General features: G+C 32.5%; 1 protein-coding gene across 1 annotated transcript in view; it reads left to right on the top strand.

The window, feature by feature from the left end:
• Positions 1-17,559, top strand: part of CFAP54 (cilia and flagella associated protein 54) — a 108,701-nt gene that overhangs the window by 70,036 nt on the left and 21,106 nt on the right. The window contains 12 exon segments of the mRNA XM_032207690.1: positions 486-668; positions 2,678-2,764; positions 3,781-3,903; positions 5,298-5,351; positions 6,696-6,900; positions 7,238-7,332; positions 8,877-9,046; positions 13,433-13,535; positions 14,284-14,422; positions 15,350-15,504; positions 15,711-15,896; positions 17,192-17,318. Of these exon segments, the coding sequence (XP_032063581.1) occupies positions 486-668; positions 2,678-2,764; positions 3,781-3,903; positions 5,298-5,351; positions 6,696-6,900; positions 7,238-7,332; positions 8,877-9,046; positions 13,433-13,535; positions 14,284-14,422; positions 15,350-15,504; positions 15,711-15,896; positions 17,192-17,318 (1,627 nt within the window).

The raw sequence follows: 17,559 nt of genomic DNA, 5'->3' as shown, positions 1-17,559 counted from the left end.
AGAAATCTTTGTAAGAATCCCTAGCAATTTATTTAGTTTTTTTTTGTTTTTGTTTTTGTTTTTGTTTTTTTTTTTTTTTTTCCCCAGTGCTTCCAGAGATTTATTTGAAATGTTTTGGCTTGGAATCTGAGAGAAATGCGATTGGCCTCTTAGGAAGATTTCACATTACCTGGGGAGTACTGGTTGATTTATGATTATTTTTCTGCACCTAGATCAGTTTCTCAGTTTTGCAGTACCATGAAATGCTGTCCATAGACTAGTTACAGCTTTTTTTTTTTTTTTTTTTTCCTCACCATAAAGTTCACACATAAAGCAGTGATCATTTTAGTAAAAGTATTTTTCATGTGTTGTCCTGAAACAGCTGGATACTTTGTCATTAACTGAGTTTCATTTATAAGTCATTTATAAGTCTAAAGAGTCAGAGGTCTTCAGTGTTTCTTAAATGCCTACACTTCTTTTTACATGCAGTTAATTATTATTTTCAGACCCTGTTTAGAGCTTCTCTTCCACACCCCACATCTGATTGTGACTTTGCACAATATGAAATTAATATGCTCATTCCTGGAATAGATTTGTTCTCTGATCGCTACAGAGCTGATGTCTCTACTGTAGTTGCAAGTCTGAATTTCCTTATGTTCGAACTACACTGTGCAAAACAAAATTTAACAGTAAGTATTAGTTTATGATATTGTAATTATTACATTATTGTATTGGATATATTTATGACAAACCACGGAAGCTCTAGTAAAATACCTGTATGGTTAGGTTCTGTGGCACCTTGCTCACATTCTCTGATTACTCGGTATGTACTGTTTTCACAGTTGCCCTCTTACATTGATTATGTGGCCATTGCTTCCATTTAATGACTGGCCACTTCCAGTTTAATCCAACTTCTTGCAAAGATGCATACATTGGAATAAATAGATTGAAAAACTTACTAGTATCGAAAAGGTGCAAGTCTACATCTATTCCTGTTTGCACCTGTATGCTCCAACAAATTTTCTTACATCATATCAGGTAATTATTTGATATCTCTGTAAATAAACTCCTGACTTGACACAAAATTTTGCAGCAAAAGAGGTAGATAGTTTTCTACTGCTTTAATGAGAAGAAATCACTCAGGCAAAGGTCCTGCAAGTGTCAGAGACAGTGCAAGGGAGGGAAGAAGATCATGTGGCTGGCAGCAAAAGAGTAAGGAAAGATTAGGGGGTGAAGATAGGAGAGAGGTTAGAGAGGAGGAAGCAGCAAGTTGTTACTCCTGTTTTTGTCAGTAAGCCATTTGTTTGATTGATTTCTTCTGGAACTTCAGGCTAAACATCTGTTTTATCTCTGGTAGTTGCTTCTTTCCATCCTGCTTTACCAGAGTTCACTTTGTTACTAAGTTCTGGCTAACTGCCCTCACTATGGGAGATTGAGTGAGATCAAGGAGCAGACAGTTACCTGGAGGCAGGGACATTTAATTTGACTGCTTGCTTCACACGGCATGCACATTTTTGATTCCTTTTGCACTTGCACTAGCAGAATATAGATCTGGGCCATAGATCATGGTCAAAGCAACAACAGTTTCAGCAGGATGAGAGCTTCATTTCCACTGAATATTTAATGTGTTTGAAGGTTTTGGATGGTGGGCACTAAGAAGATTCGACACAAATCAAAATACATCAGGATTAAACTTTTATTTAAAAAAATAAAATACTTCAGAGCCTCATTTTGAAGAAGCACTTCAAACTGCATTTGGAAACTGTTTGGGTACAATTAAAATATTTGCCTGAAGCTTTTGTAATCCAAATTCTGAAGCTACTTTATGAAAAACTGAAAGTGGATTTGACAAAGAAACTAACAGTGCTGTTAGTGTTTTCCAAGCTCAGAGACATTATAAAGTGAAGAAAAATGTAAAAGCTGAACAATAATTAAAATTTGGAAGTTCTTTAAGTTTGAATAAGTAAATATATCTGTTAGAAAATAATCTGGTTTTTGTTTGTTTGTTTGTTTGTTTGTTTGTTTCTGAAATCTTCAATAATAATAAATACAGTGTGTGTTTGATAGAAAGTTTTATTTATTTATTTTTAACATTCATGTAGTTGTCTCTACAAAAGTATTCAATTTGAAATGAAAGTAAATTAATTTGTCAATAAGTCTCATCAGCATCCAGTTTATTTTACAACTGGTATCATTTCACTTAGACAATTACTAGACTTCATTGTGTTTATTTTTTAAAGCTCACAACATTTTATTGTTTTGTTACTTATACAGAAAAAGTTACGGAATCAAAATGCAGGCAGTTTTAGAACCCCCTGTTATCAGGATCTTTACACTCTTACAAACACACACACACACACAAAAAAAAAAAAAAACAACAGCCAAACAACCAAACCAAAAAAAACCACAGACTTGAACCAAGAGAATAATTTTGGAGAAACTTTGCATTCTACTTTTTGTATCTGTATATAAGATAGTACTAAGGAATTAGGGGTTAGCTTTAGTCAGCTGAAGAACTTCATAAAAGGTTCATCCTTCATAGAGTGTAAGAGAAATAGTGGTGTTAATTCTGCCATGTGGAAGTGAAAGCAGTATTCCTTTATTACCAATGTATTTGTGATCTATAATGGCAAAGTACATTTCTATAATTGTAAGCTTTATGCCATTTATAACTAGATGACCTAATATTTTCCTACAGATTTTACCATTGTTCACATTATACCAATACTTTGTTTCTGAGATTTGTAAGGACCCAGCTAAATGCATTGAAGGAAGAATCTTCAAGGTAATCAAAGAACCTTTCTTTTTATCACTACATGTTGTATTTGAAATAAATGTTTTACCTCTTTGTTAAATGCAGTTGATTTAATGTTTCTTCATATATCACTACTATGAAAAGCATTGCTTTAAAGTTCAGCTGATCCTTAGTGTTTCTTAGTAACTTGTTCTATTCTACAATTTATTTTGCTAACTGCAAATATTTATATTCTTAATTTTTGTAGGATGTAGAATTATTTAGATAGTGTTATTGCTGGTGTTTTACAGTGAGTGTTAAATACTTCCATCATTTCTTTCTACTTTCCATTTAACAGATATTAACATTAAAGATATGATTATTAAAGATTTTTCTGTATTTAGATCCGTACTCATTACTTGATATTTTTTATCTTCTTCCACTGTGCAAAACATAATCTATTTGTTCATAATGTTCACTTCCAGATCTGTTATCAGCATCCTGGTGAAACCACGTTGTCAGACTTCTGGAACAGACTTTTATCATTTCACTAGTGTTTTCACTTTTTTTCTTATTTTTCATAATCCCTTTTTGTTTTCTTTTTCAAAAGAATCTAACTTGTAGTAAGAGTTGAAGTATTACTGGTTTTAGATATTTCCAGGAAATGCTGATATGGATTAGGAAGAATATCTGAGTGGCATGAGACTAAGATGAGCAACATCTGTGAAACTGATTTTGATAAGGGGGCTGATCTTGGACTGTCACTCAGAGTTCTAACCAGATGAATTAAGATCTTTTCCTCTGTCAGGAGCATGTTTCTGAAGAATGTGGTGGGTTGTTCTTTTACCCTCCTCATTTGTTTAAAGACTCATCTTTAAGATTTCACTTACTCAGTAAAAAATGTAAAAATTTCTTTCCATTGAAGAACATTCTCCATCCATGTACTATTCCAGTAGCCAAATCTCCTTGAAAATTACTTTTAAATATACTATATTTTGAGCAAAAAGATTAACTATTTTTTGTTGTTTGTTTGTTTTAAACCAAAGCCTCTGTTATTTTTTTCACAGATCAAAGTACTTACAGATATAGGATTTTTTACAGAAGCCTTTCATGAACTGTCTTTGCTTAACTGTGGAGAAAGAATTCCATGGAAAATACCAGCAGGGTACAGAAAGACTGAACAAATAAAGGTAAACACCAATAAAGTATAATTTGACTGAACCATAACACTCAGTTCTCTTCATGTAACTGCAAATACGCCGAATCTGCAAGTCATTACACAATCTCAGAAAAATCCTAAATGTTACAAAAGTAAAATATTAAAATGTAAAATATTAAAAATGAATATATTAAAAAATAAAATGAAAATATTTAGCAAACAGTCTGATTTTTTAACTCGCCAGTGTCACTTTCCTACTAACTTCAGGGGAAGATAAGAACCTGAAATCTAATGCTTTTCCTTATAGTACAAGCTTCATTATGTTTTCACAAAGTTGAGCCTTAATGAGTTAGCATCCTCACTGGAGAGGTGATTCTACAATCTCTCTCTTCATTGGTACATTAAGGAATGCATTTAATCCTTACTGATGCTAGTGAGGTTAAAATACATCTTTAAGTCTTTTTCTGAATTTGAGTATTGTCTGAAGAGCTCATAGAGTTAGGATGAGGTCTGGTCAATTTTGTCACGTGATTTAATGAATCCCACCTAATGGGGTTCACAGATGAATGTTTGGGTAAACAGCAGAGAAGGTTCACCATTTGGGCTTTGGCTAAGGTGTGACACAAATAGAAGATGTGTGCTTGCTGGACTTTTGTACAGCTCTCAGAATGAGGAGAAGGACCCACTTTCCAGGGAATGACAGAGATGGTATAGGGTTATATCTGTCATTGGAGTTAATAAAAGAATTAATAAAAAATAGAATACCACTGACAGTTATGTACAGAGCTCTCAGTTAGGATGAAGACTGGAAATGATTTTTAAGTCTACCTTTTCTTTCCTCTCAGTAGACAGATTTGTCTTCTGGTGAAAAGGTAAAGGGTTTTTGAGCAGGGATTGGAATTAGGGTTAGGGTTCAGAAAATTGAAGCACATATAACCCAAAGAATATCTGTTGTTTTTATAGCCCTCAAGGGAATGTTGAAGTCTCAAGTTCATTTTGACCTGTAGTGCTTTCTTTCATTCCATTCACAGTTCTGTGTGCTGCTGAATAGCAGTGGAGGCATGTGCTAAGTCTGGAGTTAGGTTTGGGACTCAGAAGTGTAAAGAACATGAAACACAACTGGTAGTTGGTGGCTGTAGAGTTCCCAGAATTTGGAAGAGGATTTTTTTTGGTTAATTCCTCTGCCTTTTTCTTAGCTTGATTCAAATTGAAGAGTCATGGTGAATGGCATAGGAGTTGCAGGGATAGATCTGGGTCTAAGGTTATTGTTCAGAAATGTAAAGCCCATAGAAGCCAAGTAATTGCTGGTATTTTCAGAGCCCTCAAAGTATTGTTGGAAATGCGCTATGCTTTTCTACTGCTCTGCTAACTTGCTTATTTTATACTCATATTAAGCACTTTTTTTTTTTTTGTCTGTTTTTACAGGCCTTACAGAGATTTGACTCCTCAAAATCTCTCTTGACTGTTACAAATTTACAGGTAAAAAAATAATCTTGAATATACTAAAATTTGCATTCTATACATAAAGGTTTATTTCACTGGCATCAGTTAGAGATTATTTGGTTCAGAAAATAAATCTTATTAGCAAAAAGCAGTAAATAGAAAACATTATTCTCAACAGTTTACCATTTCATAAATTTTAATTGTTATGACTGACCTCTTAAGGGAGAGGCAACTTTCATTATCGCCATTTTTCAGACGGGAATGGTATTTGTACAAATCTGTGCCTTGTCTGTGCAAAGCATACTGGTAGAATTATTGATGTTTCATCGTGATATGTAGTTTCTGTTTTTCATTCTGCTAAAATACCAAGAGCATCAGTCATCTGGCCTTTTAATTTCTATCAGAGCTGTCTTTGTAGGTTTGTTCTAACTCAGATTGGGGCTGAAGTCCATTTTTGAAAAAAAAAAAAAAAAAAAAAAAATAAGAAAGGAGGTGAATCTGTAAACCAGTTAATCAATAGTCATTTCTCTTTTTAATTAAAATTACATGTTCATCCAGATTTTTTTTTTCATTTTAATTGTTTTCTTTCACTTGTTTGTCACAGATCCATTGAGCCCATAGAGGTAAATGTTAGCAGAATGAGGAAAAGAAGCTGTACCATAAAGACAAACTGTTGAAGTAGAAAAAAAAAAAACACTTTTCCCTTCCACTTTCATCCCTTTTATTTACAGTATGGTTGTGTTTCCTACAACAGTTGATATTAGAAGACAGAAATGAGATGTCTATTTTGACAGCTTTTGATTTCACTTGTTTCAGATTTATTTTGTGAAGTTGTGCTTTATTTCGAAGTTTTGATTTGAACACTTCAAATTCTGTATGGAGTTCTTATTTGTCCCCTCATGATTTTGCAAAGCTGTATAGACTTTCAGCTTCTAAATTTATTAATCTTAAGTGAGAACAGTAAACTCAAGATAAAGGAAGGATGTTGTAATGAATAACATTTTTTTTTCCTTGCCTCATCTTTCTAGTTAGGGTCAACTGTAGCAGCAGAGCTTCCTTTGAGTTACAATTTATGAACTGCACATTTACCTCCATATTTTTTGCTTTACCCTAGCTAAAAGAGCACTATGAACAATGTAGAAAACAAGAACTCACATAGAGGAATAGATGCACCTTCTATGGGAAAATGGATCATTGCACCTGTAGCAAGTGCTGCTGGGGAGTGAATTAAGTTTGGGAAGGAAAACATCAACTAATGACTGAGATCATATTACTAATATTACTCATGTTAATTGTTGATAAACATAGAAGCAGAATGTGCCCTCAACAAAGTGTAAGATATGTCATTTCAAATAGTACCAATTATTAACTTTCTCGTAGGTACTGGAAGACATATTTAATTGGAGTCTGTCTTTAACAATGCTGCCACTGTGCAACCAACAAATTATGAATAAATTAACCTTAGCCAAAATGCATTTCATCATTTGCCTATCTGACACAATAAATACTATACCTGAAAAAGTGGAAAAACACATCTATTCTGCTGATAACGAGCCAAGTGGAGTTAAAGCCTCAAATGTAAAAGGTAATTATAAGGGTGGTGGAAAAGTGGATGTATTCTGCAACTTTTCAAGCATAGTTTTTTTCACTTTTAATAACTGCATATGCATTAAACTGTCATATTTTAAAAAATATTCAGATTAGATGTTGCTGAACATATCAGTCTTTTTTTGAAATATTAAACTATAAGATTTTTCCAGGCATTTTAGCCAATATAGCTAATATTATTACAGCTGCGTTCCAGTTTTGCTGACTTATTTTGTTATTGAAATAGAGAAAAAAAGGGCATATTCTTCAAATTTCTGAAAATGCTTTGATTCTGCTTCTGTTATCTGAAATTTCATTTGAAATGCATTTGACAGTTAATGCTGATAAGACTTCAAGACAACAGGAACAAAGAAGCACAATGGTGCAGCTCGTTGACTGTAAAGATGAATTAAATATGGCCATGCTGAAGGTAATTTTGTTTCTTAGGAAAAAAAGCTTTAAAAACTTCAGATTGTTCCAAAAACTTTGATAATGTTTTCAATGTAACAGAAATTATGATGGTAAAATGACATGAATAAAGGGACTAGAATTTTCTGTTCCTAATCTGATTCTAATCTTATTAGCCACACATGAAGTCTTTGTGGTTCAGTGTACTTTTTCAAATATGTGTAGTGGTTACAGGCTAGTTTATTCTGTATAAATGTCCATATTGTCACAATCAGATTTTAGTATGACTGTTTCAGCAACAAGAATAGAGACTGAATGGGATTTCAAGGCTAAAATCATCTCCTTTCAGAGGTGGCTGTTGTAGACACTCTGATGGGACAGTATGCTCTACACTCTGATGGTACAGTATGCTCTACAAATAAATGCAAAGGAATTCATATGTGAAATATCTCAAATTTTTTATCCTGCTCTCTCTTTTAATTTATTTTAGAGAAAAATACCACAGGTTCTTAGTTAGTCAGTTTGTTTGTTTGTAAATTGTAAACTTCATGCTTGTCAGTTTCACATAATGAAAAGCCAAGAACCGAGGGCTGACATATTCTTCCGTCAGAGGTGCCTTCCACTTCAGAAGTATTTACTTTTGGCCATTGTAACAAACTGAATACTGTATGAAATACATCTGGTGAAATGGTGAATGGTTTTGAATGGCAATTGCTACATACCATGGACTAGAAACTTAAAAGTTTTGGTGTAGCTTGAAAATAGCATCTACAGAATAACTACAATAGAACTCTTAAATTAATTTGAATCAAGCTCATTTAAGGGCAATACTATATTTCTTACACTTCTGATTTTTCTTCAACCATTCTATTTTTTTTTTTTATTATTATTTTTTTATTTTTTTTTACAATAGAACTCAGAATTCACTGAGCAAACTGGCAAAAGAAAGATATTGGATGATACAAACTTTTGAATTCTTTCTGAATTCTGCTGAAAGTTTGATAACTGATCTTTTACATAAAATTAACTTCATTTTAGACTTGGCTTTTGCAGTGTCTTACAGATCTGTTTGCCAGAATGAGCATAAATTACAGTTGAAATTTCAGGATAAATTCTACTCTCAAAGATCTGTCAGATTACAGATAGAAATGAACGCAATACTTCTTGCAACCTGTTTAATATTGTATTTTAATATTGTATTTTATTGTATAAAATTCTAAAAGTACAGTATATAATTATCAACGATAGCTGTAAGATAATGATAGGAATGAAAAATTGTCAAGCCCATAAAATATTATCTTATGATATACGGTGTAGTTGAACATAAATTACAATAGTACAGGCATAGTTAAGATGTTCCTAGTTTCAGCAAATTGAATCTGTAAACATGCAAAATCAAAATTAGAAATCCCAGCTACTTAAAAAAAAGGTACACTGTATTAAAGTTGGTTTGTTCTAGGATGTAGTGGTAGTAGATTATAATGGAAGAGAATACCTTTTCTCTCCCTCTTTTCCTCTCTCTCCCTCTCTTTCCTTTTCAATTTTCAATGCTGTATTTTTCTCTAGGGAATTTTACTGACAGAAGCTGAAGAAAGTCTTAACTATCTTGTGCAGAACATACAGGACAAATATAATGGGGAGATATCCCAGTGTTCTGTTGAAGATATAGAGGCTCTTATTGAGGCCAAACTTCAGCTTGCTGCTATTTTTCAACAACGGCATCAAGCAGCATTCAGGTAAGTAAAATTATGAACAACCTTATGTTGTACAGCTTTGACTATGGAAAATTAAAAAATAAATCTAGCAATATCTTTGAGTCCTTTATGTCTACAAAGTTACATAAATATTCTAAATCTTAGCAACGAAACATAATAAGCCCATTGAAGTATCCACAAACATTAATTTATCCTAGTGTTTCCTTTTTTTATTATTACTTTATTTTACTTTTTAAAAGGTCATGAGTTATTGGCCTGTGATTTCACTGTGTATTGTTTTTGTCATACAGTTTTATAAAAAATCAAAGAAAAGCTGCAATGTTTAGTTTTTGTTAAAGTCTGGATCTGTTAGGTCATGCAATTTTTATAAATTTAGTGTTTAGCAGGCCACTGAACTTGATATTTCTTTATTTCTGAATTCTACTGTATTCTTAAAAGAACTACATTACTGTCCTAAAAGAACATTTCCTCCTAAAAGAACATTTCCTCTTTATATAGTTAATGCTGTCAGATTAAAATGTTAAAATGTTAACGTTATAATAAATTTGATTAAAAATCATTGATGTAACCTTCAGGTATTAATTGAATTGTTAGGGATACCATGTAAAATACTGTTGTATTTACATGGTCTGCCAGATATTTTCTCCAAATTACCATTTTGAAATTCTGTGATTTTTTGAGATTCTCATCTATTTTGTAGAACTCCAATAAACTACAGTTATGCTGTTCTTTGAATACATGGGGCACACAGAAATGTATTAACAACTTAGATGTTGAAAAATAAATGTCTTCTGCTACATCAAAGGCAAACTGCTTTCCTTCTCCCAACTATCCTAGGCAAATAAACAGCTCCAAATCAGATAGCCTTTAAATAACACAGTCCCTTTTCACTTCTATGCTACCGCAATTTAAAAAAAATTAATAAGGACAGGAACATCACAGTGCTGGATAGAATACTGAAAGGAAAACAATGAAAGAGTACTGCACCATGATCCTTCACCTGAGTTTTCTTTATATTAGTTTAAAATCTAGAAGTTTCCCAAAAGTTCATATATCTGGACTATAATAATTTATATCGAGGCTAGTAAGTTTATCAGTGAAGATGGGAAGTAAGAACTTTTAGGCTATTCATAGACATTTCTTGTAATGAAATATTTATCTATTCAGTGCTTTTCAAATTAGATTAGTTTGCCATAAATTTGAGAAAATTGAAAAAGAGAAAACAACAAATCCCTGGACAGTGGTCTCATTGTGTTTTAAGTACCATGTGGATTTTATACAATTTTTGTATTAGCAACTAAGGACCAGTACACAGAATTTTATGCAACATCATGTAAATAAGCCTGTGTTAGCTTGATACTAGGGTTGGTAAAATCTGTGTTAGTAGAGTACCAACCCAAACTCATTCACCGTGCTAAACTTGTTCCAGTATGCAAACCATTTTCAGTGCAGGACCCTTCATTTTGACATGTAGTTGTATCCTAGTGTGTAGTTTCTCTCTAGGTTTATAACTTGTCTCAAATTGAAGAACCTTTTCTACATTATCAGGGGTTTCAATGGATTTGAATAATTTTGTGTATCATTTTTTGTTTAATGGGCCATATATATTGATGATGGTCAGAAAACAGAAAAAAAAAACACACTACAACAACAAAAAGACAGCCCACAGAAAAAAATTTTTTTTTTTTTTTTTTTTTTTTTTTTCTCCCTATTTTACAATTTTATTGCACTGCCTTCCATGGAAACTGCTGATCTATCTACCTCAGATACAAATGAAACATTTCTCTGGACAGCTGAATGTTTCCTGCCTGCCAGCCTAGAAATCAAACTTTGCATGATATTACAGAAATTCATCATTTTTTTCCTTTGGCAAAGTGACTTAGTGGTGAAATTGTTATAGTCAGCTGCACTTTCCTATTTTGATCGTCTTGCCACTTTCTGATTCGGCTGATAAAACGATGTGTATTTTGTCAAGGGAAATATATAGACACATCACTCTTGTTGACAGCAAAAGACGGCCACAAAAATTTCATCAAGGGAAAATTCTACATTACAGCCTCTGTCTTGCAAAAAAAAAAATTAATACCTCAGAATAACTTTATTTATAGGAATAATTACACTGATTTCAAGGAGAATATCTGCACAGTATCTTCCCTAACTATTTGAGGTTTCTAATTATCTAAATATGTACTCATCTGCTTATGTGTGTAAATAACTAATTAAATCAATATGTATATGAACCCTTGGGCTTGTGGTCTACATTTTAATGGTGAAATTTATAGATAAGCACGTAGATAAAAATGGCCAAGTTTTCAGAATTTCAGTTAACTGGAGGTTGCGGTGCCCAGAAAGTTAGGTTAATATTTCTTAAAACCCTGTATATACTCTTGGGTACTGCGCTTTCTTCATTTTATTTGAGAAATGTTAGCCATAGCATCTCAAACAGCATTTTGAAAAATGTCAGATTTTGCTGTAATTTTAACTTTGATACCTAGTTTCAGGGGAAAACTCTTCTTAATAAAAAGAAAGAAAAGCATTTGGGATATTTCATTGCAATATCCTTAGTGTCTGTTTTGCTTTTATAAGCAAATTTTGTTTCATCTTTTCCTTTGTTAGAGAGAAGGTTGTCATCAAATTCAACATTGATTTATTCTAGTTTCACTTTGTTGAATAAAACTGGGGTAAACGGATGATGAAGGAGATTCATAAGTATTGAATTCTGAGAGCTGAAAGGCAAGATATTAACAGTTTTGGTTCTCACTGTTACTTTGGGGTCTATTTGTACTGAATTGATGTAATCCATCCAGTTCTGCATCACAAAAACAACAAGCAGGATAGAATCAGAAGGACTTTAACTACCCTCTTATCTCTGGAGGTTATTCATCAGATGTCAGATGTAAGTTGCCAGAATGTGAATAATTTCAGAGTAGTGCAACTCTTGTTCTTACTTCTTTGTGAATGAATCAAGAACTTTGCCTTTAAAACAATTAATCTAGCACTTCTCACTTCTCAAAAGTGGTATATTCAAACAGAGCCTGAATCCATCTTGCACTAAAAGCTCTTTACACTAGTCTGGCAGTGTAAGAAGGCTGTAAGGCATTCATAAATTATTATTTCATTTGCTTCACAGCAGCCAGTCTCTCTATAAAGAGGATTTCTGTATGTAAAACCTCTCTATTTAAAAAGACTTCAAGATAATTTGAATTTTTGTTATACAATTAACTTGCTGAAAAATATCTGAGGTGAGATAGGGATACTCTCAAGTGCTTTTGCATTATTAGGAAAATACCTTTCAGTGGGTAAAGAAAAAGTAGTACTTCAAAGTGAACAAACTAAAAATGTTTTAGAGAAGAGTTAGGAAAGTAGATATTTACAAATGTAGGGGAAAATGTACAATTAGAGACAGAAAACTAATACCATGAGACATTTTTTTTTCACTTCTCAGAATATTTGGACCAACAAATTCTTTGTGCAACAAATCCTGTTGTTAAAAAGAATCTCAGTATGTTGGTTTTGCAAATGTCTGAATATACTTGTGTTCACCAAGTCTACTGTTATAGCCATCCATTTTTGTAGATGTCATGGAAATTGAACAGTGTTTCTGAAAGCTTTAAAAAGAAAGCATGAAAAAAGAAAAGAAAAAAAAAAGCATAGTAATTAATATTTTAATAAATCTGACAATATTTTGGAATCCCAAGTCAAAATTTTTGGAAACGTGGTGTTCAGTTGATTGCTCCACCAGTTCTAATAGTGTCTGTATCGTTCTTGATGCTGTTCAGAGTGAAGTCCAGAAAAGGATTTGTGATGGGGCTGGGGTGGGGGATGAGACTAAATATCATGTGATTGCTTACTGGCAAGGTTATGCGAGGATGGCACCTGGTTCAAGTTTTGACTGATGGTGTTTACTAAAATCCTGTGATTATTTGGTCATGGGGATTTAACAGAATGAATAACGTATAGTCTGGAAAGGATTTACGGAAGAAAGTGGTTTTGTAGGTCTTTAGTTGTTGTTGAAATACTGAACTCTCCCAGTATATTTTGTCATTTTCAGTATTTTTACATCTTTTAATTTCTAAAAGCCCATTCCTGAAGGAAGACGTGTAACTGACACTTAGAGTGGAGTTCTGCTTTGATTGCTCCAACAGAAGATTGTATTTCTTGGCTTACTCGTTAGTATCAGGTTATATCTGGCAAAAACATTTCTCTTACTGCTGTTTTCTTACTTTTGTACTGCAATGCCTACAAATTCAGAATATGCTCTTAGTGCAAGTTATTACAATGAAGCAAAAATTGATAGCTGCTTATAGACATTTCTCATATAGTCAGAAGTGAAGTATCTGTTATAATGGAAGCATATAATAGTGAGTATAATTAGCGCTGTTTTAATAATACTGTTCTCTATCACAGTGTTGCTTTGGCTTTCACTGCAATTCGACTTCTTCAAGATGCAGACATTTTTAGGATGAAACCAACGGATTTTCAAGAAAAAAAGAATGTAAGGATGTGTTTTGTATGCATGGATATACGATTTACATGACTTTTTTAGTATATGAAGTCTTGTGCTAACCGTTAAGAGACTTTCAGAAAGTTAGAACATAGCAATCATCTGTATTACATGGTTGCCATTAAACTGGGGAGAAAATGATATATGACATGTTTCATGTCATATATCAGTACTCCCAGTACTATACATCAGTATTTGTTTCTAATTACTAGAAAAACTAGGAACAAGAGAACAAAACCTATAAATTTATTTCTAATCTCTGTTTAAGTTAACAGAACTTGATATTATTGACCCTGCTCTACAACCACAATGGACCATTCCGTTCCTTAGAGTTTTGAGCAATGTTCCTGTTTGAGATGAAAGAAGTCCAAACTCTTAGAATTATTCTCCATGAGCTGTTCATCACATGGTGCTTCAGCTTATCTTGTGTTTTTCACGTACATATAATTAATGGACTCTCCCATTAAAGCTGGCTTAATTTGATCATGTTTCAAATTTTCTATAGATTTTAAGTTAAATAATATATGGGGCTCTTTTATGAAAAACAAAGAAGCAAGCAAACAAACCAACAAACAAAAACCACAACACAACATATCTACCATTCAAATACATATGTTGTTATGATTATCTTATTATTTGTAATATGTTTGTACTAACTTCATTTATTTTAGAATGAATACTATTCTGTTGCTTTGTATGTATTGAAGTAGTTGACTCCCAAAGTAACATTTCTCTTGCTTTTGGAAATTATTAGGATTTTTGTGCTCAAGATGGTCAACTGCCTCACAGTACAATTGCACAAGATCATATGAATATGCATCTGTGGCTAAGGTGTCGTAAAATGTTAGTGACTGCACTAGTAACACAGATACACGGCATTGGTTATATGGAAGGTATTACCCTTTTTCGGTTTATGCTTTTAGAGTATAACAGGCAGAGTAAATTCTTATTCATAAATAAAAACATTAACATTGATTACTGTGCAATTATTTGCATTAAATTCATTCAGTGCAGTAAGGAAGATGTATTTCTGCGTATAATCTCTCCCTAGAGTACATAAAAACAAAACATTACATTAATGTTTAATGGTCATAATCTTTTGACAATCATTTGTACAGTAAAAAGTTTCAAATGTAATCAGTGTAATTAAATTAAATAGGTATACTTGTTTAAAGAAACAAAGCAAAACAAAACACACTTGCAACATACCACTAGTTTAAAAAATGTAAAAGTTTTATTTTTTCACTTTTTATATCACCTATAAATGAAAACATTATGTTCCAGATTATTTTACTTCTAAGGATTTAAGTGAGATACTACAAAGTACATTTACTGAAGTTTGATGATAGAAAAAAAAAAAAGTTTTTCCTACTTAGTTCTATAAACAATATAAACTCTGAAACTCACTCAAGTATCAAAATCATGGTCTAGGTCAGTAACAAAACTTTTATATGAATCTCTTCTGGATAATTCCTGTAAAGGCTGTTGCTATTTTGCAATGCTAAGATCAGATTTTTGAATGTGACATTTGCTCTGCAAAATCTGCAAAATTAATTATGCTGGTGGCTAACATACAAATAATGCATTTGGATGAATTTAAAGAATGTACAACTTAAACACTCTTTAGTTTTTCTTTCTTCTGAGAGCAAATTTGGCAAAGAATTGGTGAAATGATACTGTGGAATCTGTATTGTCAGATTTCCTGTAACTTTCTAGTGGTTTTCTAATATAATAATAATAAGAATTTTCTAAGAATGGAATAAGTTACTGTGAAGTCTTTTCTATTGTAGTTTTACTAATCATGTATTTCCTTCTTTTAGAAAATTATGTGGCTGAACGCAGAAGTGTGATAAAAGAAGTAATAATAGAGGCGGAAGCCTTTGGTGATATTGAGACTCAAGCTGAAATGATGGTGCAAGCTGCTATTCTTGACCTTCAAGAAAGATGTCCCATGGCAGGCATTAAACTTTTGCAGGTTTGAGCATAAAGGAGAGACTGTTGGCTTTTCTTTGATGCTTTTTTTTTTTTTTTTTTGTGGAGTCAGAACAGCTGATGCAAGCATTAAATAAGCTTGAAATAATGCCTCTACAATAGAGTTTTTTTCACTTTTTGTGATTTGTCCTCATAAACAGATGGCAAACATTGTAACAACATTGTTTTATGTTATCTATGTCCAAACAGGATATCATCAGTTTACTCCAAGAGAATACATTTATTTTCTCTCCAGCGTCTTTGACTCTTGTGAAAAGTATGCTTCTGCTGGCAGACGTACTAGCATTGCAAACAGTAGGGGATGCAGAATATTGTTCTTCTGCAGTGGAACCATTAAATTTACTAATTTTGGCACATGAAATTACCATTAAAGCAGTGAGTATATGATTTACACAGCATTTTCAAATCCTTACAACAGTTTTAACTCATCTATTCTGGAAGCCCTTTTAACAATTTATTAAAAAAGGCTATTCCTATTAATTGATGAGTCTAATTTTCCCTAGATTGCATACTATAAAGAAGTAATTCATTTTACCAACTTTTTTTTTTTTTTTTCATAATCATCATGCATATTAATAGTTCTAAGTAGTTTGATATTTTCATACAGTTTAAAAAATATTGATTACTTGCAAATGTATGTCCGGATGTGAAAAACAGAAATGGGAAGTTTGATTTTTCAGAGATCTGGAACACTCACTTTTCCCACACATTGGTGTTCAGCACCTCAGGGAAGATGTATATCTCATAAAATTCCTAACTTTTGAGCATCCAAGTTTAAGGATTTAGCTTTGTACCTTGACTTAGAATGATTTGAATTTAGAAAATGTATAGAAAATGACGTATTGTTTAGATTGACAGATTGTTACAGTCACTATGAAGAAATAATTTCCATGTAAAAAAATATATAATTAAAAAATTATCTAAAGACATGATATATGTGAGAGGACTGTGTAGTAATTAATAATTTACCTATTTGGTGATCTAAAAATAGATATGCACATCTCCACACTTTCTTTATATAGATTGTGAAGAAAAGCTGTTAGATCAAATTTTTAACCTCGTATTTCCTAATATAGAAATATAATCATTTGAATGTTTGTTCCCCCAAGTAATGAATAATCCTATGAATCACTTTATACTCAGACTTCTGCTTGTGAAACTTGCTAACCTTCAAGAGACTTAGCAGTTTACAGCATGTCTCCCATCACTATATTTCCATGACTGAGAAGTTTGGTCCGTATATGCAATGTTATTTTTCTTTTCTGGCCTCTGGCTTTTGCTGGATGTCAGATTTCTTTCCAGACATGACAGTTTCTTTCTAATGATCAGGTTACTTGGGAGTTCTATTTCTTAAAGACTGCCTTTTCCGAGGAAGTTTGCTTTTAGAAACCAAAGCCTGACACTAATAAATCTGATCAAGAGTTCATTGAAATTCTTCGTTTTCTACCAAACTTCTCTGCAAAGAAGACAATCACAAACTGAAGTAAAGGAATGCAAGAGTATCAGGCCCTTTCCTAGTGTTTTTTTTTTTTTTTTTTTTTTTTTTTTTTTTTAATATATATATGTAAGAAACAATTGAGTTCCACGTTTTACAAGTACCTCACTTACTTCTTCAAACTATTTAGTTTAGTATCTGTAACTTGATTTTACAAAACATACTCTTTTTATAGATTTTTTTGTGTGGAGAATCCATTGAACAGCAGATAGAGGACAGTACATTGACTTGCTTAGTCCTACCTGCAAAAAATATCTACTTGCCCCATATCAACCTTCTAGCCCAAGTCAAAATGAGAATTGGTAAGAAAAATGCAATACATTATTATTTTTCATTTTTCATTCTTTTTCATTCATAATTTATGCACTAGCAGATAAACTGATGCATCAGAGGTGAAGGTACAAGAACTGGTTAATAGAAAACGAATCTGGGAATTTGGTAAGGCTCAGAGAGGAGTAGGTTCTGCCTGTAACTGTCAGGTGAAACAAAGGTAGGAAGTGGCTTAGTGCCAGTCCTTCAGATCATTTGTCAAAGGATTGATTT

The sequence above is a fragment of the Aythya fuligula genome, chromosome 1 (genome assembly GCF_009819795.1).
Source record: "Aythya fuligula isolate bAytFul2 chromosome 1, bAytFul2.pri, whole genome shotgun sequence".
Classification (NCBI taxonomy): domain Eukaryota; kingdom Metazoa; phylum Chordata; class Aves; order Anseriformes; family Anatidae; genus Aythya; species Aythya fuligula.
This window is presented reverse-complemented; position numbering and strand designations above follow the sequence as displayed.